Source organism: Marmota marmota, unplaced genomic scaffold (assembly GCF_001458135.2).
Source record: "Marmota marmota marmota unplaced genomic scaffold, marMar, whole genome shotgun sequence".
Lineage (NCBI taxonomy): Eukaryota > Metazoa > Chordata > Mammalia > Rodentia > Sciuridae > Marmota > Marmota marmota.
The window spans coordinates 28,829,653-28,854,930 of record NW_026000229.1 but is presented as its reverse complement, the minus strand read 5'-3'; the positions used below and the strand labels follow the sequence as shown (position 1 = coordinate 28,854,930).

The window sequence follows — 25,278 nt, the reverse complement described above, 5'->3', positions numbered from 1 at the left end:
TTCCCCCCCCCCCCCCCATGCAGAATAAAGCAGATCCTCTGAATATGCAAAGTATCTTTAAGTTTATTTAACTTACTGTATAGTATTTGTGTTAGAGTGCTTGATAAAGAATAATTCAAATCCTCATTTTTTCCTCTATGGAATAGATTATGTATTTTTTTGGTAAAATTTGTGTATTAATTGATAGTCAACATAGTATAAAACATAGCAAGTTGAATACTCATTAATGTGTCTTATACATGAAGAAAGTATCTGATTGTTATTTTTTAAGCTTTTAGAAATAAAGAGTAATTCTGTTGACACTTGATATGCTTCAGTTTGTGGTACAACTATTTTTAAGTTGTCTGATTCTGTGCCTTCTCTGTGTATCATTTTTGATACTATGATTCCATGGTACTTATGGGACTTAATGATGTCTCAGTGATTCTTCTCCATTGCAAAACTCCAACTTGTCAACTCACATTTAAAAGAATTTGAGGGGCTGGGATTGTGGCTCAGTAGTAGAGCTCGCCTAGCACGGGCGGGACCCGGGTTCGATCCTTAGCACCACACACACAAAATAAAGGCATTGTGTTGTGTCCATCTACACCTAAAAAATAAAAAAATAAAAAATTAAAAAAAAATAAAAGAATTTGAAAACATCTTAGTTTCCGCTTTGATCACTGTAGACTAATGACTGTATTGGGAAATTAAATTTTGACAGTATCAAGATGTATACTAGACTCTTCTACATATTTGAAGTGAATTTTAAAGTAGCCTGAACATTTAAAAATAGTGACCCTATCTTTGTCAATGTTAGAGTTCCCTAAAATGATTATATTGAAATAAATTACAGATGCAATTTCTGTGTATGTGGTAGAAACTACATGTGAATAAACTATTTTTAAAGCAGTCAATGAGTGTTGGAAAGATCTATTTATACACCAATTATGAATATATTGCTTAAGTGCCTATTACAATGTGAACTTCTTGAGGATAGGGGTTTTTCTTCTCTGTTTTGTTCACTGCTGTATTCATAGTACTAATACCATGTCTGGCACATAGGAGATGTTCAGTAAATATTTGTTGCATGAATGAATGTATCATTCTTATCATTAGTAATGTAATTTTCTTTAAATTGTACTATAATAACTTAATCCTAATAACTGTATAAGCCTGGAAATAGTAAAGGTACTTTCTTTGAAATTTTTCCATAAAAAATTTTTGACTAAAGCTGAATTTTCAGTTAGTTTTTTTTATTACAAGTTTTACACAAATATGTTCATGTATTGTACCTAATATATCTTCCATTTTTATGTTTTCTTTCTCTAGCTATTCTGTTTGAATGCGTACATACAGTCTATTCTATTTATCCTAAGTCAGAATTACTTGAGAAGGCTGCTAAGTGCATTGGAAAATTTGTTCTCTCCCCTAAAATCAATCTTAAATATTTAGGTAAGGTAATTGATTTTTTTGATGGAAGTTATAGAGAACTTTTGAAATTTTCTGGATACTTGTTTGAAGTCACTTCATGTAATTTTTGTTTCTAGGACTGAAGGCTCTTACCTATGTTATTCAACAGGATCCTACTCTGGCTCTGCAGCACCAGATGACAATAATTGAATGCTTAGACCATCCTGATCCCATTATTAAGAGAGAGGTAAATGAGTATTTTGAATAATGCACTTGAAGTGTTAAAATTTTAAAACTCTTTGTTGGTATTTTGGAGAGAGATTAAAGTAGTGGGTAGTGTGTGTATTTTATGTATTTTAGCTTTTGCATATATTCTACTGAAATGTGAGTAACATTTTAAAAAAGTATCATCAATGTCTGTAGGAATGTTTTTAAATTAATGAGTTGGAGAGGTTAGTTCAAATTATCTGTATGGGTTCATTAATATCTTTTTGGCTTAAGCATTATACCAATAGAGACCTGAATTCTAGTCCTAGGTCTTATGGTTACAATATAAGATGTATTCCTATTACATAAGTTATAATTTATGATGGTTAATATTTTCCATTATTTTCTTTTACTTCTGTAAAATGAGTTAGTGAATTCACTTAGATAAGAATATTGAAAGAATGAAGATATCCATAAAATGATTTGAACTTCTTGGAAGAAAAGGTATAATTTTGTACTTAGTTTTGTTTCTTCAGAACTAAGTGTGTAATAGTTTTACATAGTAGTGGGATTCATTATGGCCTAATGATACATTCTTATAGCATAATTTCATCAGTTTTATTCCCCAGTATCTCCCCTTACCCTCCTCTGGTCCCTTTCCTCTACCCAACTGGTCTCCCTTCTATTTTCATGAGATTGCTACCCCCCCACCCCCCTGTTTTTTTCTCTCTAGCTTCCACGTACGGGAATAAATATTTATGTACTTAGTTCTGTTTCAACTCTTTCCTTTTGTAAAATTATTTCAATGTTCCATTGGGTGTCAGTATAAATATTTCTATTAATTCTCATGTAGAGAAATCACTCTGTAGCTTCATTTCAAAGAGTATCTTCATTTAAAAGGCTATTTAACTCCACAAAAGAGTTAAGAAGAATGCAAAGTTTTATTTTGATCTTAAAAATAATAAAGGTTAAAAAAATAGGATATACTAAACTTTCATCTAATAAGCTCTATTGTTATTTCTTAAGATATTAAGATATCTTAATATCTTAAGAGCAGTGAGATAACAATAGAGCTTATTAGATGAATACTATATAGTACTTAACAATAGTAATTTTAAAAAATTATGAATTTTTAATTTTAAAAGGCATTTTGAAACAAAAATATTGAGAAGTTTACCCTCTTATACGTACCTAAGTATATATTAACATGTGAAACACATATATTTATTCTTTTTTTGGGGGGAGGGTAGCAAGTATTGAACTCAGGGGCACTCAACCACTGAGCCACATCCCCAGTTCTATTTTGTATTTTATTTAGAAACAAGGTTTCACTGAGTTGCTTAGCATCTCACTTTTTACAGAGGCTGGCTTTGAAGTCATTATCCTCCTGCCTCAGTCTCCTGAGCCTCTGGGATTACAGGTGTGTGCCACCGTGCCTGGCATATTCATATTTTTAATCATCTGAAAATTGTTACCTGTCACCTGCCTTGAATGAATCTGGGAAGTTTGCAGATGTACAAATTTCTGTTTGCAGGCATTGTAGAAAAATGAAAAGGCTCCAGGGACAACAAAATAAAAAAATAATTATACAGTCCTTCTGCTATACCAGATATAGAACATGTGTTTTCTTTGTGTGATTAACTACTAATGGGGTTTGGTTGAACAGGGCTGACTTATAGTTTTCTTATTAATATATGCAATTATTGGACTCTCATTTAGAAATGAGACTTAGAAAATAGGCAACTTTCAAAATTACCAGGTCTAATCTGTTAGATCAATTGCTTACAGTGAGGAAAGTAGTTCAAATTCTTTGGAGAAGATATTGAGTATCAGTGGTTACCCACAGAGGGTACTGTTGTACTTTCTTCTCAATGCCTTTGTTACTTTTAACTTCTGTTAATAGTGACATGGCAAGAGCTTTGTTTTTTGGGCATGGAGTGATCTGTTATATGAGATGGGATTCCTTTTCACATGGTTTTATTATTTTTCCTATAGGGAGAAAAAAGGCAAGAATGAGTTATCAAGGATAAACAGAAAAAACCTCCAGCCATGTAATTTCTCACATAGTACTCCCTTCCAGTTTGGAAATGCCAAATTAAATTCTTAGAGTAAGAAAGAAATTAAGTGTAGATTATTTAATAACATAAAACATACAGTTTGGAATCCACAGAGAGCATATCTGAAACAGTTTAATAGAGTGAGAGCTATTGATAATGGAGAACTGTATGTTTATAGATTTTAAATGGAATTAGGCATTAACTAAAACAACTTAAACACATTTCAAAATGTATTATCATTTGTACTAGAAATTCTGGCTGTAAGGATTGAAAAATCAGAAAGAGCCCTAAAGATATTTTAACATGTTTGATAACTAGGATAGATGGAAATTCTTTTGTAGATAATATTTTTGGCCCTAAAACACCAGTAAATGATGCTTTCTCAGTATTGCCTTTGGACATATTGATTGGACTCACTGATTTCTCTGAGTTATGTTTTAGAATCTTAATTTAGGGACTTGGAAAGCCAGCCAAATGGGATATAGTTCTTCTTTAGAATGACTTTAAGACATTTGCAAATAAATGGGTGTTCTCAAGACTATCATGTTAAATGAAATAAGCCAATCCCCAAAAGCTAAAGGTTAATGTTTTTGCTGATATGTGGAAGCTAACCCACATTAAGAGGGGAGAGGGGAAGAATAGATATTCAGTAGATTAGACAAAGGGGAATGAAGGGAAGGGAGGGGGGACAGGAAAAGGAAAGACAATGGAATGAATCCAAAATAATTTTCCTATGTACATATATTAATACACCATAATGAATCCCACCAATAAAATAAAAAAATTCTTCCTTGATATTTGAGATTCTGAATGTAAGCCTTGCTACATTTGAACCAGTTGAACTATCAGTCTTTGTCTATCCATTAGAGACCATTTGCCCTCAACTGCCAAATGCATTTAAGTGCTGTTTTGTTGTTTGAGTAGTGCTGAATAGTTTGTGACACTGAATTTATAAACACACACACACACACACACACACACACACTATAGATACATGTGTGCCTACCCATACAACCATAGACATAAGTAATGTACATTTAACATTTAAGAGCTGTTACATTTTTAGAAAATATATTATAAACCTTTTAACTTTTTAGTTTTTGCATATTCTACCATAGAAATGTCATATCTCAATTATCCCAATAGAAAATATTTACATTTTGAGATTGATCACAGTTTACTTTTTGACAATATAATTTTACTTTTTTTTTTTTGGTAGTACTGGGAATTGAGCTAGGACCTTATGCGTGCTAGGCAAACACACTCACTGAGTTGCATCCCCCTGCTCCCCATCCCTCTTTTATTATTTGATTTTTGAGACAAGCTCTTGCTAAGTTGCCCAGGCTGACCTCAAATATGCAACTCAGCCTCAGCCTTCCAAGTAGTTGGGAGTTGAGGCATGTGCCACCACACCCAGCTAATTTTTACTTAAGCTTTTTTTTTATTTAAAATTTGTATTTCTTGATCATCTGTTAACTGATTGTCAATAGTAGATCTACATAAAAGTGAAATAATCAACTATTTAATAAAAAATATTATTATGTTTATTAATGTTATCATTCATAGTTTTATAATATTGTTTTTATTTCTCTTCCTTAAATAGACTCTGGAACTTCTTTACAGAATTACAAATGCACAGAATGTAACAGTTATTGTCCAGAAGATGCTTGAATATTTACATCAGAGCAAAGAAGAGTATATCATTGTCAATTTGGTTGGCAAAATAGCTGAGCTGGCTGAGAAATATCCTTTGTTTGGATCAGGAGTCATAAAATACCGTTAGTTATGCAGTAACTTTAAAATGATCGGTATATATATGATTTTTGCAAGTTGAGGTCAGAGACCCACCAATAACTTGCATTCTTGATGCTTAAGTCTGTCATTGTCAAAGATAGGAATTTATGTAGACTTCTTGGAGGATGGCTTTTTCCCTGGTTTCTTTTGTTCAGTTGGTTAGTATTTTGAGCAGGAAAACATAGCAGCCACTACCTCGTTTATTCATTCATTTGTATGTTTGTTCTTTCTCTCTCTTTTCCCTTGTTTTTCTTTTTCTTTCTCTCTGTCTCTTCTCATTCTCTCTCTTTCTCTCATGATGATTTATCATTCAGTCAGTCTCTTCTTATCTTTGACTTTCTACTGAGCTTCTTTTTCTAAGTAAAAGTTCTTGTTTTGGGGTAGGAGAGGATAAAGTGGAGGGACAGGATTCTAAAATGCATTTTTATGATACTGTTTACATTGGGAATTGTCACAATAAAGTAGTTGAAAACTCCACTCATAATTGACTTTTTTTTCCAATCCTTTTTAATTTTTTTTTAAATTTTTATTATTGGTTGTTCAAAACATTACATAGTTCTTGTCATATCATATTTCATACATTTGATTCAAGTGGGTTATGAACTCCCATTTTTACCCCGTATACAGATTGCAGAATCACATCGGTTACACATTCACTGTTTTACATATTGCCATACTAGTGTCTGATGTGTTCTGCTGCCTTTCCTATCCTCTACTATCCCCCCTCCCCTCCCATCTTCTCTCTCTACCCCATCTACTGTAATTCATTTCTCCCCCTTGTTTTTTTTCCCTTTCCCCTCACTTCCTCTTATATGTAATTTTGTATAACAATGAGGGTCTCCTTCCATTTCCATTCAATTTCCCTTCTCTCTCCCTTTCCCTCCCACCTCTCGTCCCTGTTTAATGTTAATCTTCTCATGCTCTTCCTCCCTGCTCTGTTCTTAGTTGTTCTCCTTATATCAAAGAAGACATTTGGCATTTGTTTTTTAGGGATTGGCTAGCTTCACTTAGCATAATCTGCTCTAATGCCATCCATTTCCCTGCAAATTCTATGATTTTGTCATTTTTTAGTGCAGAGTAATACTCCATTGTGTATAAATGCCACATTTTTTTTTTATCCATTCATCTATTGAGGGGCATCTAGGTTGGTTCCACAGTTTAGCTATTGTGAATTGTGCTGCTATGAACATCGATGTAGCAGTATCCCTATAGTATGCTCTTTTAAGGTCTTTAGGGAATAGTCCGAGAAGGGGAATAGCTGGGTCAAATGGTGGCTCCATTCCCAGCTTTCCAAGAAATCTCCATACTGCTTTCCAAATTGGCTGCACCAATTTGCAGTCCCACCAGCAATGTACAAGTGTACCCTTTTCCCCACATCCTCGCCAGCACTTGTTGTTGTTTGACTTCATAATGGCTGCCAATCTTACTGGAGTGAGATGGTATCTTAGGGTGGTTTTGATTTGCATTTCTCTGACTGCTAGAGATGGTGAGCATTTTTTCATGTACTTGTTGATTGATTGTATGTCCTCCTCTGAGAAGTGTCTGTTCAGGTCCTTGGCCCATTTGTTGATTGGGTTATTTGTTATCTTATTGTTTAATTTTTTGAGTTCTTTGTATACTCTGGATATTAGGGCTCTATCTGAAGTGTGAGGAGTAAAGATTTGTTCCCAGGATGTAGGCTCCCTATTTACCTCTCTTATTGTTTCTCTTGCTGAGAAAAAACTTTTTAGTTTGAGTAAGTCCCATTTGTTGATTCTTGTTATTGACTCTTGTGCTATGGGTGTCCTATTAAGGAATTTGGAGCCCGACCCCACAATATGTAGATTGGAGCCAACTTTTTCTTCTATCGGATGCAGAGTCTCTGATTTGATATCAAGCTCTTTGATCCATTTTGAGTTATCTTTTGTGCATGGCAGGTGGACCAATGGTACAGAATAGAGGACACAGAGACCAATCCACAAAATTACAACTATCTTATATTTGATAAAGGTGCTAAAAGCATGCAATGGAGAAAGGATAGCATCTTCAACAAATGATGCTGGGAAAACTGGAAATCCGTATGCAACAAAATGAAACTGAATCCTTTTCTCTCTCCAATTCTTTTTTAAAAGTCAGAGGAACTTTGTAAGTCATGAGGATATTGCATTCTTTTAAAGATGTCTGTTATTCTAAGAGAGAAAGAATGAATAATGCTAATTAAATTATCTTGGAAGTTGTTTAAGTGTGATTTAATCCAGACAGTGATATAGCACTGGCCAGCAGCAGAATGATAGAATTTTAGAACTGATGAGGAACATATTAGAAAAGAAGTTAAATAAATTATTCAAGTAGACACTTCACAACATTTAGCCTCTCTGAAGTGTGCATGACTTTCCTTTATTTATTTGTTCCTAGTTAGCTAGTTCATTTCTTTCATTTACTTATTGAGTACCTATTATGTGTAAGCCTAGTGCTAGATAAAATAAATGCAGTTTATTAAATAGACTTTATTGAGCAGACATTTTACATAAAAGTTGGGACATAGAACATTTATAGCAGAGGTTAAAGATAAACTGGTCTTTTGTTTGTTTGTTTTTTGTTTCTGGCAAAAAAGATTGCTACAGAAAGATAATTTCAGTTTGAAAGTGTACTTGTTCTTAACACTGTGGACACATATGCTCCTGATAATGCATGGTTTATTCAAACAATGAATGCTGTGTTTTCAGTGGGTGGAGATGTAATGCATCCTGATATTCCCAATAACTTCCTGAGACTGCTAGCAGAAGGTTGGTAAAGATTTTAAAATTAAATGTTTTTCATTATAGAGTCATTAGGGAATTTAGTGGAAATTAAAATGGTATACCAATTTTTTTTGTAGGTTTTGATGATGAAACAGAATATCAGCAATTGAGGCTTTATGCAGTTCAGTCTTATCTTACTTTACTAGATATGGAAAATGCATTTTATCCACAGAGATTTCTTCAAGTTATGAGTTGGGTGAGCAATTTACATTATATAATAAATTTTTATAAAAACCAAATATTACCATATTTTCCCCCAGAAATCATTCAGTTCTACTCAGCTAATTGCTTCAGATATCTTTTTCTTTCCCAAGTTACCATCTATCAGTTAACTATTTATTTATCTCTTCTTTCTCTCTGCCATCTTACTTGTCTGATCTTCTAAATGTGGGTAGTTGTTGAGATATCTGTGTTTACAGTATGTTTTTTATGTAAACAGTATGTTTTTTGAATATGTGAATACTTACATATCTTTTATATATTAGCTTTCTGTAACTATATAACAATGTTACCACAAATTTAGTGGTTTATAAAAACAGATTTATTCAACCTTTGGTTTTTTGGGATTGCCTTATTTCGCTTAGCATGATATTCTCCATATCCATCCATTTACTGGCGAATGGTGTAAAGTCATTCTTTCTTTCTTTATTCTACTGTCATGTATTACTAAGAAGAACCAATAAAATAAAATTTAAAAAACACCCACAGATTTATAATCTCATAGTTTATTTTCTCATCTGTGGGAAAGTTGAAATTTAGCCTCCCAGTTAACTATATTCTTAACTATATTTGCTTTACTACATCTGCATCTATTTTTATATCTAGGTCAGTCTGCCTATATACAGTGTGTTTACTGAGCCATTTAAAATTGAATTGCGTTAGAGAAATGCAAATTAAAATTACACTGAGATTTTATCTCACTTCAGTCAGAATGGCAGGTATCAAGAGTACAAGTAACAATGAATGTTGGTAAGAATGTGAGGGAAAAGGTACACTTATATGTTGCAGGTGGGAATGCAAATTGGTGCAACTACTCTGGAAAGCAGTATGGAGATACCTTAGAAAAATTGGAATGGAACCCAAACCATTTGACTCAGTTATCCTACTCCTCGGTATATACCCAAAGACTTAAAATCAGCATATTATAGTGATGTGGCCACATCAGTGTTGCTTGATTCACAATAGCTAGGCTATGGAACCAACCTAGGTACCCTTCAACAGATGAATGGATAAAGGAACTATGGTACATATACACAATGGAATATTAGCCATAAAGAAGAACAAAATTATGGCATTTGCTAGTAAATGGATGGAACTAGAGACTATCATGCTAAGTGAAATAAGCCAATCCCCCAAAACTAAAGGTCAAATGTTCTCTCTGATGTATGTACGCTGACTCATAATGTGGGGAGAGGGGATGGAGGTTCACCAGATTGGACAGGGGGCAGTGGGGAGAAGGTAGGGGGAATAGGAATAGGAAAGACAGTAGAATTAATTAGACATAACTTTCCTATGTTCATATATAAATACATGACCAGTGTAACTCCACATCATGTACAACCACAAAAATGTGAAGTTATACTCCATGTATGTATGATATGTCATTCTACTGTCAGGTACAACTAAAAAGAACAAATAAAAAAATTTAAAAAATTGAATTGCAGATAGCATGACAGTTTACTTCTAAAAAATTCTATATGAATTTCTTAAGAATGAGATTAATTATACAGAATAATGGATCTTATTTATTTTACTGATAATCCTTCTTGAATTAATGGATATATTTGGTGATCATTAATTTTTTTTTTCTCCATGAACATAGCATGTCACTTTATTTAGATTGTCTAATTTCTTCTTATACCATGTAATTCCTATACATGTTTCTATACTTGGTTCATTTTCTTTAGAGCACTTTTAAATGTATGATATTTTAAATTTTGGTTTCCATGTGTTTGTTGCTGATATATACAGATTTTTCATATTTTGATCTTTTGGTTGCACTCGTTTAGTGTTCAAGCAGTTTTTTAAATTATAGATTCCTTGAGAGCTTGTTAGAATTTTTGTATCTATGTTTATGAGGTATATTAGTCTGTTGTTTTCTATATTCTTTTTTGGTATTCTATTTGGTTTTGGTATTAAGGTGTATAAAATGTGTAGAATTGCTGTTAATTTTTCTTTAGAAATTTGAAGAACTGAGCACAGTGGCCCATGCCTATAATCCCAGTGGCTTGAGTAGCTGAGGCAGAGTATTGCAAGTTCAAAGCCAGCCTCAGCAATTTAGTGAGGCACTAAGCAACTTAATGAGAACCTGTCTTAAAATAAAATAAAAAGGGATGGGGATATGGTTCAGTAGTAAAGGTGCCCCTGGGTTCAATCCCTGGTACCAAAAACAAAAAGTTCCAAAATATCATTTAGGAAAGATCTTTTATTCCCTGAATTATCATTTTATGGTTCATATATCAGTGTCACCTGAGTAAGTTAGATGTAAGAAAAGAAAAAGGATATGTAACATATATCAGTGTTCCTCAAAGTCTGTTCTGTGGACCATCTATATCAAAATTGCCAATACTTGTCCGAATATATATCCTTGATCCTCACCACAGCCATTCTAAATTAGAATATCTGAGGATAGACTGGGAATCTGTATTTTATGAAATATCTCAGGTGACTCTCATGCATATTAGTATGTAAGAACCACTGATTTAAATTCTTAGAGGAAAGTGCTTGTAGAAACTGGCAACTAACTCTGAAAGTTCAGAAGAAAATCAAGTTACAAAAGTATCTTGCTTATATATTGTTAATGACAAGGATGTGGAAAATATTTTTGTATTGAGTTCAGTTCTTTTGTATTGAGCATATAATTCTTGGTATAATTTTGAACCAAAAAACTACAATGGTTTCTTTAGTAATTCGTTCACCATGAAAGTATGTTTAATCTAGATTAAATTCACTTTGTTTTAGGTTTCTGCATGTGTATTACTGTATAACTTGATATCTGTGTATGTAATCTTTGTTTTATCCATAGGTGTTAGGAGAGTATTCCTACCTCTTAGAAAAGGAAAAGCCAGAGGATGTTGTAACTAGGCTTTACAAGTTACTTATGAATGACTCCATTTCTTCAGAAACAAAAGCCTGGCTGTTTGCTGCTGTGACCAAGTTGACACCCCAAGCACATTCTTCTAATCTAGTTGAGAGGTTAATCCAGGAATTTACCATATCTTTGGATACTTGTATGAGACAGCATGCATTTGAATTAAAATATTTGCATGAAAATATAGAACTTATGAAGAGTTTGTTTCCAGTTGATAAGAGTTGTGAAGAAATGGTGGTAAGACATCTGTGTTTGATCTTTTAAAAATTGTGTTGTCTAAACAGTAATTCTTGCATTTGTGATATATATATAAGGAATATATCAAAATATAATTTTCTGTAACATTCAGAATGAAGGTTGTAGTTTTCTCACATTAGTAGGGGAGAGAATTTGAGAACTTCCATTTAGTGTAGATTCTAAATTGTCAGGAAGAAAAGAGTATCTCTTCTGAAGAATGGTAGTAAAAATATTTATATCCTGTGACAGTCTCTTTTAATATATAATATTTCATGAATTTCCTTTATTTTTATCTCCTTTGAAATTCTATAGGTCATTTTAGTCATGCTCTTTTCTTTGAGATTATTAAAAAAAAAAGAAAAAGTGATTCTTAATTTCATTTTGTTAATTTCCTATCTAAATACTGCTTTGGAACCTGATCACCTTTACTTTTCTCATCTACTTTGACCTGCCACACCTTTCAATCTCTAGTTGTCAGTTACTGTTCACCTTCTTAATTCATCTTATCCCTTCCTTCAGATTGGTGTAAAGCAGAAAATTTCTAAAAGGAAGCCAGATTTGTTAAGTTTTGGTGCATTAGCTGTCATATAATTGAGAAAGAGAAGAGGATATGCCTATCCTCACTAATATTCCCACTAATTTTGACTCAGGTTTTTATATCATTTTAATTTTGAACATTTTTAATGTTTTTCCATAGCATCTGAAAAACAAAGGCCTTTCTTTAGCATTTATTAGGCATTCTAGATACTCTCATTAAATGATGAATGAATATGCTATCCATAGTATTTCATTATGTGTAGCTACACTTTTCTTTTCCCCCAATAAAAGATAACAATGATGACACATCCCCATCTCTGAAGAATTTCAGTGAAACTAAACCTTTCCAAATTCAGGGTGTGAGGTGCCACTTGTACATTAAGTTTTAAGTCAGGAGAAGCAAATCAGTGGTTATTTCTGCTATCTCTTTTTCTTATCCCTTTACCTTCACTTTGGTCATCTTTATAATTTCTTCACTGTGGGGAGACTGATTAAAGGCCCCCAATGATGTTCATGTTTTAATCCTAGGAAACTGTATGTCTTACCTTAATTGTTAAAATGTTGTGAATGTTATAAAATTAAGTATTTTGTGACAGGAAGGTTATCCTAGGTTATCGAGGTAGTCATGCTGTAATATAATCACAAGGGTTAGAGAAGGCAAAGTAGTAATAGAAGCAAATATTGGAATGATGTGGCCTCAAGCCAAGGAATACAGGCAGTCTAGAGAAAAACTCAGAGAGACAAGGAATGGATTCTCCCCTGGAGGATCCAGAAGGCTCTGCCAACACCATTGATTTTAGTCCCTGGCAGTTACTCTAACTCATACCAGGTATGTCTGTCTCTTCTTATAGGTTATAGATCCTCTGAAGGTTTGAAACTCTGTCTTCCTTTGTCTTAATCATAGCAGTTGATATTATACATATTAGATATTATACATATTAGATATTCAAAAACATTCTGCTATGCAGTAAAATTGATAATAACTGCAAATGTTTTAAGTTGATTCATAGCTAGGTGATCTGATGATATATTTCAGGAAGTGAGAGAATTGGGTAGCATTTTTAGAATTAAAGCTTCTGTTTTTAGCTTAAATATTTTTAGGATATATGTGCTAAAATTATTTATGTCAATATACTGTTTAGAGTAAATTTTGTAATTCCTAATTTTTACTAAATTTTTATGTAGGTAGATGCTTCCTTATCTTTTCTCGATGGTTTTGTGGCTGAAGGACTCAGTCAGGGGGCAGCACCTTATAAACCTCACCACCAACGCCAAGAGGAAAAGCTTTCTCAGGAAAAAGGTGATTTTTCATGAGTTTATAACATGCTAGCTTGTAGAGATCTAAATTTTTAATGTAATTGATATTAAAGAACAAGGGATATTTACTTTTTATTATCCTTCTTTAAATCTGTTGTGATTTGTTTACCCCACCTGGTTTTCAGAACTCAAAAATAAAGTCACAAAGCTCAGATCAAAACTACAAGATCCATATATAGAAATGCCCAAGGTGTGACCACCATTCTGGAATTTTCAAAGAACTGGAAGGTGAAATTATACTGGTCACTGTCCTGGATAGCTGACACATTAGTGTGAGCAATCTGTGTGAAAGTTTCAGGAAAAAACCCTGATTAGTATGGAAAACATTAGTAGAGAAAACATTCGGCATTTGTTTTTTTGGGATTGGCTAACTTCACTTAACATTATTTTCTCCAATGCCATCCATTTACCTGTAAATGCCATGATCTTACTTATCTTTTATTGTTGAGTAATATTCTATTGTGTATATATGCCACATTTTTTAATCCATTCATCAACTGAGGGGCATCTAGGTTGGTTCCACAGTTTAGCTATTGTGAATTGTGCTGCTATAAACATTGATGTGGCTGTGTCCCTGTAGTTTGCCATTTTTAAGTCTTAAGGCTTTAATTTTTAAAAGTCTATTTTCATGTTATTTTTTGGGGGGTAAGAACACAACATGAAATCTCTCCTAATTTTTACGTGTGCAATACACTATTGTTGCCTTATAGAAACAGTATTGTACAGCAGATCTCTAGTGCATATTCATCTTACTTTACTGTAATTTATACCTGTTGATTAGTAACTCTTCATTTTCTCCTCCCCACTATTTCATTCTTCAGGTCTATGAATTTGATACCCTATATATAAGTGAAATCATATAGTGTATGTCTTTCTGTAACTAGCTTATTTCCTTAAGATAATATCCTCCATGTTATACATTGCAGAATTTCCTTCTTTTTTTAAGGCTTAAAAAATATTCCTTTGTATGTTCTATATGTCTTTCTTTATTCTAGTGCAATATCATTTTGAGTATTGTAGTTTGGCAATAGATTTTCAAGTCAGGCTATGTGACACCTCCAGCTTTATACTACTTTCTCAAGATTGGTTTGATTATTTACTTCACTGATAAGTTCTACCAAACATTTAAAGAAGAATTAAGGACAATTTTCTCAAACTCTTCTAAAAATTAGAAGAGGAGGAAACACTTCAAAACTCCCTTTATGAGACCAGCATTACCCTGATACCAAAGCCAGACAAAGATGCCACAAAAAAGGAAAACAATAGGCCAATATTCTTTATGAATATAGGTGCAGAAATCCTAAACAAAATACTAGCACACCAAATCCAGCAAGATATTAAAGGATCATATACCACAGCTAAGTAGGAAATCCCACTGGTATGCAAAATCAATTAATAAGATATACTATATTCACAGAATAAAGGTTAAAAGTCACATGATTGTTTCAATAGATATAGGAAAGGCAATTGTCAAAATTCACCACTCTTTCATGATAAAAACTTGCAATAAACTAGAAATAGAAGAAAATACCTCAATATAGTAAAGGCCATATATGAAAAATCACATAGCTAACATAATTAAGCTTTTCCTTTAAAATCAGGAATAAGGCAAGGATGTCCATACTATCTTATGTCTAGTCAAGATAGTATTAGGAATCCTAGCTATATAGGTATGAGAAAGAGCAGAGGGGAGAAGAAGGAAAGAAGGGAAGAAGGAGGAGAAGGAGGGAGAAAGGAAGGGAGGGAGGGTGGTTTGAAGGAAGGAAATAAACCCAATTTTGAAAGGAAGAAGTAAAATTGACCGTATTCTCAGACAATGGGATCTTGAAACCCTGAAGTGTCCATAAAGAAAATCTTAGTACTAATAAATAAATACAGGAAAGTTGCATGATACAAAATCAATATACAAAAATCAGTTGCACTTCTGTGTACTACACTAATTTGAAAGGGAAATTAGGAAAGTAGCTTTATTTATAGTACCCCCCCAAAAGATAAAATACCTAGGAATAAACTAAAGGAGGTAAAAGATTGTATGCGAAAAACTATAAAACATTAATGATAAATCAAACAACACAAATAAATAGAAAGACATCCTTTGTTCATGGACTGGAAGTTCATGTTAAAAGTTCATACTACTACAAGTGATTTGCAGATTCAGTGCAATCCTGATCTTCTGAGGCATTTGATGTGTTATTTAGTAATAGTTATGGCCTAGAATATTCAAGCAGTTTCTTTCCTCAATAACTCCTTATGTATTAATAGAATATATTGGGGGGGGTAAAGTTTTGAATTACAATTGCCCAATCTATGTACTTCATATAAAGATCCATGACATCCAGGACATAGAGTGAAAGTCTCTTGGAGTTCCACGGTGGAGACATGATCCAGTTGCTCAGTTTCTTTATTTTCATATATCTGGGAGTCATCAGTCATCATTACTGAAGTCAAGAGTCGGGTAGGGAAGGGGAGGTAGAATGGGAAAACTAATTCTTGACACTGCATGTTTCTTTCTTAAAATAAGTTAAATAGCTAATACAAATATAATAGATAGTCCTGAATTCTCCAAGCTGATGCAGTCCTTTCCCAAGTAATTTTTTTCCCCATAGAATCATCATTATAAATGAGAGTAAGCTCTCAAATTAGCATCTTCCAAATCTGTTTTTCAAAAGTTCCTTAAAGCAAAATTGAAATTCTATGAGCTTAGACTATTATAGAAAAGAAAATTGGCTATGAGATAGGACATAGCAAGTACTTAATAAATATATGTGGAATAAGTTATAAAATTATGTATCTTAGAATTGTGACTGGCTGTAAGTAAAATTATGTATCTTAGAATTATGATATGATAGGGGAAAAATAATTTTTTTCTCATGAAGAGTTAATTCTGAAATCCTTCACATATCAGTCAGTTCTGATACTGATGATTTTTAAGAAATCATTTGTAGAGAGCTATATTTAAATTATTAAATGTAGCTTTAATAAGTGATACTTAGCTCTTGTGGATAGAAAAATGTCCAGTTTATATATCTAAACTCCAGGAAACTAAGAATTGGCAAAATCTCTGAGATCTGTAGGCAATAAAATTTATAAAATTTATTACCAATTTTAGTTTTTACCTAAGGAAAGCATGTAGGAATCAGTGTAGATTACTTAAGAAAACATTATTTAAAAATGTTGTAGTCCCAGTGTTGAGTAACACTAGAAATAGTAAGGGGAAATAGCAGTATAATTTGTTATCTGTTGAACTGTGGCTTTTAGAAAATCATGTCAAATTACGTTGTTAGTCTCAAAATAAATAAATAAACAGTTAAATAATTTAAATTATTTGAGTAACTTAAATAAGTAAAATTAAATAATAATAGTAGCTGAGTATAGTCAGAGAAGTATAGCCAAATGACCAAGGTATAAAAGAATTGAAGTGTGAAGTAAAATAAAGAAATGTGTATATGATACAGTCTTCTAAAGCATGAAGATACAAAGAGGTTAATATTGAATTACTTATACCCAGAATAGTTTATACTATATTTTCTCAAACCCGTATTATTACTTAACTCCCAACTCTAAGGATTCTATTTTTAGCTTATACTTTGTCTTCTGCATGAATTTCCCTTTGCCCTCATTCTCTGTTTTCACTTCTCCATATTCAGACTTGTAGTTTAAATGTCTTCTTCCTTTTATTTCTTTCTGTAGACCACTCTTCTTCTTCTGCTCCCCATATGCACATCTAGTTAACTTCTCAAAATCTTTGCCTGTTTTAGTCATTCATCATTGTATGAATCTTGGGGGGAGCTTTCACTAAAGAATGAAAGTACCGTGGCTTGAATTTCTATCTCAAACTTGAGCCTTTCCATATTTCCTTAGATGACAATCTTTAGTCTTAGAATAGAAATTTTATCTGTGTGCTTTTCAGATTTTGTCCTTACTCATATCTCATTTTCTCCTCTCTCGAACTCCTTGCCTTTAATTTTGAACTTCTTTCGCTTAAATTTTGGTGTTTTTGTTGTTGTTGTTGTTGTAGATGGACATAATATCTTTACTTTTATTTATTTATTTTCATGTGGTGCTGAGGATCGAACCAAGGGCCTCACGCGTGTGAGGCAAGTGCTCTGCCACTGAGCTACAACCGCAGCCGAAACTCTGTTTTTAATAATGTGTAGACAACATTTCTTGAGTCTTGAGCTAGGTACTGTTATTGAAGTGTTAATGCAGAGGCTGATTACTGACTATCATAGATGATATTAAGAGGAGGCTGGAATTGGATAGCAGGTTAAATTGGATCATTGAAAAGCTTAGGATGAGAGGATATTTGGACTGAAAAGGACTTTAAAGAAACTTAGGCAAATATGATTATGAATCAGAATCACAATGTGTTTTTTTTTTTTTTTTAATTGGTACCAGGGATTGAATCCAAGGGCACTTAACCACTGAGCCACATTCCTAGTCCTTAGAGAAAGGGTCTTGCTGAGTTGCTAAGTACCTCACTAAGTTGCTGAGACTGGCTTTGAACTTGAGATCCTTCTGCTGAGTCATTTTTTTTTTTAATGAGGCATATTTTTGAGCTCTCCTTATATATATTTTCTGTATCTGAGTCTTTGAAAGCTTAGTTACATTTATAAAAAGATTGTTAGGAGATTCTATGAAGTTAGCTTGATCCTGGTTATCAGATCAGCATTTATAAACTGTTGAACTGGTCCTACCTCTTTACAGACAAATAAAAAAGGTCTTAGTCACATAATTTAACATTAGGCCTACATCAAGAACTCCTGTCTCTTGATTATTAGCTCCCCCTCCTTTAGCCCATGTACACTGATTCCCTTTCTGTGTCATTCATTTAGCTAACAAGCATTTATTTAGTACTCTTTGGATTAGGTGTTGTTTCATTTGGAGGAGACTGTATAATATAATAGTTGAAAGTACAGCTGTCTAGGATAAAGGTGTAGCTCAGTGATAGAGATCAATGGTCAGTGAAATTATGGACAGCAACCAAGTTGCAGTCTAGTCAGCAGGAAAGAGGGAAAAGAAGAAGAAATTGTTTTCCCTTTCAGAAGAAGTCTTCCCAGAAATTGCACACAAAATGTATGCATAATTTCATTGACCAGTGAAATTAATAATTTCAAGACCCTGAGTTCCATCCCCAGCAAACAACACTGCCCCCCAACCCCCCCAAAAAAGAGTATATCTCTGGAGCTAGAGTGTCTGAATTTGTATCTGGCTTTGTCATTTCCTACATTTCCTACATCTGAGATAAGTTTGTGACAAACTCTGCCACAGTTTCCTCATTTGTAAAATGTGGACAATAATTTCAGAAGTTGATATTTTCTAACATACTTTTTATGGCTTAAGAAAGTCCTTTTTGTTATAATCTATACAGTTGCAGAAGATAAGTTTGCCAGTTAGGATGAGGTTAAAAACAAAAAACACACACAAATAATATGGGGCCCTCAAAAGAAATAGGTATCCTGGAGTTGATAGCTTCATAAGTATAAAAAGCTCAAGCTCCACCTCTTTTGCTGTGCTGGCATCCTGTGTGACTTCATGATCCAAGGTTGCAGTCTAGCCAGAAGGAAAGAGGGAGGAAGAGAAGTGATTGATTTCCCTTTCAGGAAGACTTCTTTAAGAAGTTGCATACAAAATGTATGCATAATTTTATTGACTAGGAATCCAATCACATGGCCATAAGGTCTAGAAATGTCTCTTTTCTGGCTTGCTATGTACTTAGCTAAGTATTGAAAGGTAATGGAGATTGGTGTTTGCTCTGCCATAATAATTTTGAATAATTCAGAATTGTTAAATTAAATTCATGGCTCCTATTGAATTCATTTAGGTTATACAGATTCAAAAGAATCAGAACTTGAGTAAGTTTTTTTGTCAGTAAGAGATTTCAGATTGAGGGCTTTATCAGTTCATTTGAATGTGCCTAGGAATATTTTATTAAACAAAACATGGTCCTTTCTTCATTTATAGCTCATTAAATATTTTTTTTTGTGTGAGAGTGGCAGTTTTTCAGTAGACCTAATTTATCTGTTGTCTTTTCTAATTAAATTATCTTTTAGCTTCTAAGGGAGGTAAAAATATAAAAATGAAGGAATAGTTTATCTCTAATCACCTAGTATATAAACACTTACAGTAAATGCTCAATAAATGGTAGTTGCTTTATTATTACTTTTTTTGTGTGTGTGTATGTGTGTGAGAATAGGGATTGAATCCAGGGCCTTGTGAATACTAGGCAGGCACTTTACCACTGAGCTATGTCTCCAGGTTCCTTTTAAATTATATTTTGAGACAAGGTCTTGCTAAAATTGCTGAGACTGGCTTAACTTGTGATTCTTCTGTCTCAGCCTCCTGAGTAGCTGAGATTATGGATATGTGCTGCCACTCCCAGCTATTTTATTATTATTATTACAAGTATATGATTGTATCATTTCCAAAGCCCTATGTAGTTTAAAAATTGTTACTGGAGTTCAGTGTTCAATTATTTCAGTATTGAATGGAAACTGATATTTTTTTCTTTCTTTTTTAAAATATAAAACTATTATTTTAAAATTCTAGTTCTCAATTTTGAACCGTATGGACTCTCCTTTTCCTCATCTGGCTTCACTGGACGACAGTCTCCTGCTGGAATTTCTCTTGGTTCAGATGTATCTGGGAATAGTGCTGAGACAGGGCTGAAAGAGTAAGTTCTTTTTCTTATTAAAATTGAGAACATGGAAGTATTTAAATGTCTTTTAGCATTTGAAGCATTTGCTTTCTGCCACTGCTTTGTGTCATCTGGATTATTATTTCCTTATTTTGTGATGACTTCCAAGAAATTTATTGTTCCATTGGTTTTCAAGAAATTCAGAGAGAGGCTCATTTGTGATAATGTGTTTTAATATAATAGCATTGAAGAGTTCCTAAAAGTCCCATAAATTCTGTATGGGCTGTTTTATCAGTGGTTTCTGTTTATTGCTCTCAAGGTACTAATATTGTACAGCATTTCCTTATACTATAAGAGCTAACCTAACTTTCAAAATAGATGTGTTTAAACTTTACACATAGTAGTAATGTGTATATTATTACTGTATACTGTAAATTTTTAAGAAGCATATCAGATTTTGTGTACCCTGGTAAGTATTAAGTGTATTATTCTACATTTTTCATAATTTATTTGTTATTCTTCTGATAAATGCTGCTTATAACCATTTCATTAGAATATTGACAGATATAGAGATGAACATAAAATGAAGTGAATGACTTTAATTGAGGAAGCAGAGGGGCAAGGGAAGGAGAGACATAAACCATCCAAACTCAGGGAGAAACTTACACAGTCCCTTTCACCTACATAACAGGTGAAAGCCTCTGCTATTTTAGAACTAAAGGAGGATCTAGGGGATGTGACAGGGCCTTGTAAATCCTCTACTACCTGTACCACCCTCAGAGAAAAGTTATTTGTCAAGACTGCTAAGAAATTATATGTGTTATATTATTGTGTAATGGAACATGAGAAATGAATTTAAAAGTTCTTTTCAAAGAAGATCATAATTCACATATTATTTCAGATTGGGAACCTGTGTGTTAAATCAGCAAGATGAATCAGCTTTAGAGGGAAGACAGATACTCTTTTGTAGTCCCTGGCAAACTGAGCATAAATAAATAGCAAGCCTAATTTAGAATTTCTTACCTATAAGTCCTTTACTAAATAGAACCTTACCTTAAGTGTGAATTCCTAGAGCTAAGTTAAAGTATACCTCTAATCTTTTGAGTGGTTACTGGTTTAGATTTTACATCTGGGTTTCTGAATGGTCTGATTAAAAATGAAACAAAGACACAATATATAAAACCATGTATAATAGTGTTGTCAAAATCTAGGCAAAGATGACTTACGTTTAAAAAAATTCTTTTACAGTATGTTTCATATCATTAAGAGGCATATTTTATGTATTAAATGGTTTTATGTTGCTTGTACTTATTTTCCCACTTTTTAGACTGACTGTAATAATGCACAGCAAAATGTGTTGATATTAGGCATGTGTGCAGATGAAATAATTGAGAAAAATCTTTAAAATAGTTTAGGACTCCTTTTACATTCTTTTGTCCCCCATTTCCCATTTTGCCTGCTGATATGGATTGGATTCCCTGGGGAGCACATTCTGTAATGGCATTTAGTTTGTAGAATATTAAGTGGGTGCCCTTCGGATCCACATCTGTAGAAAGAAAGGGAAAGAAGCAGGTTTGGGCAGACAAAGAGGCAATGTAGTACCAATGACAGCCCCAGCTGATCCCATGGGAAGTTTTGGAGTTAGAATGACCTTTCAGAATTAGTTGTCCTGAGCTGGGCCAAGATGATTGACCACAACTTTATACTTCTGTTCATCAGTAATTGGATATGGGCTGCCCTGGTAGGAGCATGATCTTTGGTAAGGTAGCCTTTTGCAGCTGATTAAATCCCTGAACAGACTGAGATCTGGGCATTTGCAGCAGTTGGGCAACAGTCCTTTATTAAAGGCATCCATCACATCCTTTTTTTCTTTCTTAAACTAATATTTGAGTCATTTATCAATAAATGATTTATGGACATCTGTTCTTGTTGTTTTTGTTTTGTAAATAATTAAAGGGAATATTTTGGTTAAAAGGGGTACAGAGATGTTGTAACCCAGCAGTGGGTATTCATGATTGCCCTAGAAGTGCTTGCTTTTGAGTATCCTGGAGGTACGAGAGGTCATTTTAGTGATTCCCATGACCAGTTTTAGATCTGCTTATGGCAAGGACAACCAGTTTTCTTCCAAGAGGTTTACTATTATTGTTTTTTTATTTGTTCTAATTAGGTATATATGACAGCAGAATACATTTTAATTCATTGTACACAAATGGAGCACAACTTTTCATTTCTCTGGTTGTACAATATGTAGAGTTCCACTCTATATACGGTCATACATGTACCTAGGGTAATGATGTCCATCTCATTCAACCATCTTTCCTGCCCTCATAACCTCTTCTCTTCACTTCCTTCCCTTTGCCCAATCAAAGTTCCTCCATTCTTCCCACCTCTCCACCCCCATTATGGATCAGCATTCACTTATCAGAGAGAACACCTGGCCTTTGGGTTTTTTGGGATGGGCTTACTTCACTTAGCTTCATGTTCTCCAACTCCATCTATTTACCTGCAAATGCCATAATTTTATTCTCTTTTAATGCTGAGTAATATTCCATTGTGTATATATAACACAGTTTCTTTATCCATTCATCTATTGAAGGGCATCTAGGTTCATTCCACAATTTAGATATTGTGAATTGAGCAGCTATAAACATCAATGTGGATGTGTCACTGTAGTATGCTGATTTGAAGTCCTTTGGGTAAAGACTGAGGAGTGGAATAGCTGGGTCAAATGGTGGTTCCATTCCAAGTTTTCTAAGGAATCTCCATACTGCTTTTCAGATTGGTTGCAATTTTTTTGCAGTGCCACCAGCAATGTGTGAGTGTACCTTTCCCCCCCACATCCTCACCAATTTCTTTTTATTATTTTTGTTCTAGTTGTATTGGACAGCAGAATACATTTCAACTCATTGTACACAAATGGAGCACAACTTTTCATTTCTCTTGTTGTGCATGATGCAGAGTCACACCATTCATGTAGTCATACATGTGCATGTAATGTTCGTCTTCCAAGAGGTTTTTTAGATAACTTCTTTTCCCTATCTTTTAAAAACTTTCTATAAATCTGTGCTGTACCTGAAAGAAAAGGGGGAAATGAAGATATTTTTAAAGGAATATCTCTCAGTAAAAATCATGAGGAGAAATGAACCAATCCTCTGTAAGAAATGATTTATTAGCATTCAATTTTCCCTTCAACTACTTACTACCTAATAGTATCAGTATGAAATATTACTACCTATTATTTTTAATTAGTTTAGTACAGAAAACCAAATTGATCATGATTCCAGCAAATTAGATGCAAGTAATAAAATGAGTACAAATATTTTTGAGCATTTTTTAAAGATTAAATTTAGCATCTACTCTATTTTGTAGTATAAATTTTTAAAGTGCTATTAGAAACATGACAGATGAGCCAAGTACAAAGACTTTTTTTTTCTTGCTTTCCCCCCTCCACAGATTTATTGAGATGTAATTGGCAAGTAAAAATTGCATATATTTAAGGTATATGACATGGCGTTTTTGATAATGTATCAAAATGTAAATACATGATAATGTATTTACATTGTGGAATGATTACCACAGTCCAGTAATCAACAGATACATGCAGTTTTGTGAGAATAATAGAGACAGTCTGGCTACTTCTACCTGTGCTTATGATTGTATTAGTTAGTCCAGATTCACAGTTGTAACTTTTGGGAAAACATTAGGTTAGTTTGTATGCTAAATTTGACTGTGGTGTTTTTGCAGAGATACTGTGTCTTAGCTTTTTGAATTGGGCACCTGGCTTCTAATCAGCATTATAATTTTTCTTCAACTCAGCTGTAAAAAATTCCTAAGTCTCGTGCTTTTTCCTAAAATCTTTTTTCTTATGTAAACAAAATTTTTTTTTTTGGGGTGTGTGTGTGTGTGTGTGTGTGTGTGGTGCTAGGAATTGAACCCAGGGTCTCAAACATCCTAGGCTGGCACTCTGCCACTAAACTATAACACCAGCCTTCTTTTCATTTTTACAAAATGACATTTATAATAGTTGAAAATGTAGTTAGTGTTCACATTAAGAAAATCTTTTGGATTAAAAGTAAATTTGTACATAGGAGTGTATTTGAATAGTTTTTTTTTTTGCTTTCATCAAGATTTTATTTAGTGAATTTATGCTTATGAATTATTATTTTGTGAATTTAGGCTTAATCCCTTTATATAGCTAAGAAACTTAAGAGTCATTTCTGATTTTATTCCATCAGAATTAAAGATATTTTTGAAAAGTCAATGGAGAAGAGGAACTGATTTATAGTACTTCTATTTTTGTACAACTTATTCAAGCAATTAAATGAAAATTAAATGATCTGAGGTTTTTAAAACTAAGTTTGGAGTTCTGTTGCATTAAATTCTTTGGTTTGAGGGTGGGGAGGCTGGCCATAACTAAAATGAAATCTAATGATCTAGGTTTTCTTCTGGTATATAAAATATAATACTAAACCTGCTTTTAAAAGGCCATTGGCAATAAAACGCATTGAAAAAAAAAAAAAGACTCCAGAAAGTAACTATTTGACAGTTATTAAATTTACTTGCTTTCCTTATGTATTTCCCTAGAACAAGTGGCTTGAAGCTAGAAGGTATAAAGAAATTGTGGGGAAAAGAGGGCTATCTTCCTAAGAAGGAAAGCAAAATTGGTGATGAAGTGGAAGCTCCACCTATTCCTCAAGAGAATTTAACAATAGAGAATATGGATCAAGTTATAACAAAAAGGGATCAGTCTCAAGTGCTTACACAATCTAAAGAGGAGAAAGAAAAGCAGCTGTTGGCTTCATCATTATTTGTTGGGCTAGGATCAGAAGGTACAGTCAATTTGGTAAGTAATCAGTTATGCTCCTCAAAGAATTTGTGTTTCCTGTTATTGGCTCCTCGTAGTTATTGGCTTTCATCTGTATACATGGCGAAAAGTGGCCTCCCTGGCTTTCATCATCTCCTAAACTCCATAGCGACCAGTAACATACCTTTTATGTCCCTGAGGAGGAAATCTGGTCAGCTTAAGCCAGGTGTTCTCTCCGGTCCTGTCAGCTAGGGCAAGAATCAGGGTCCAAGTAAAGCTACACATGTGGCTATGGGTATTACCACCCCTGTGGGTGAGTAGGACAGTTTACTAAAGGAAGAAGGCTTGATTGAAATATTGTTAATAATAATAGAAAACAATACTGAATATGTGCAAAAAGTACATCTCAAAGTGGAATTTTAATA

At 33.4% G+C, this 25,278-nt stretch overlaps 1 protein-coding gene across 5 annotated transcripts in view; it reads left to right on the top strand.

Annotated features, from left to right (window-relative positions):
- Positions 1 to 25,278, top strand: part of Ap4e1 (adaptor related protein complex 4 subunit epsilon 1) — a 77,810-nt gene that overhangs the window by 27,574 nt on the left and 24,958 nt on the right. For all 5 annotated transcript variants that reach the window (XR_007343933.1, XR_007343932.1, XM_048793562.1 and 2 more), the window contains 9 exons: positions 1,312 to 1,434; positions 1,530 to 1,639; positions 5,260 to 5,399; positions 8,103 to 8,215; positions 8,308 to 8,426; positions 11,256 to 11,558; positions 13,281 to 13,395; positions 19,962 to 20,085; positions 24,634 to 24,892. Coding sequence is in view for 3 of the 5 variants with exons in the window: in XM_048793562.1 (XP_048649519.1) it covers positions 1,312 to 1,434; positions 1,530 to 1,639; positions 5,260 to 5,399; positions 8,103 to 8,215; positions 8,308 to 8,426; positions 11,256 to 11,558; positions 13,281 to 13,395; positions 19,962 to 20,085; positions 24,634 to 24,892 (1,406 nt within the window). In the remaining 2 variants the exon portion in view is untranslated. The remainder of the gene's footprint in view (positions 1 to 1,311; positions 1,435 to 1,529; positions 1,640 to 5,259; positions 5,400 to 8,102; positions 8,216 to 8,307; positions 8,427 to 11,255; positions 11,559 to 13,280; positions 13,396 to 19,961; positions 20,086 to 24,633; positions 24,893 to 25,278) is intronic.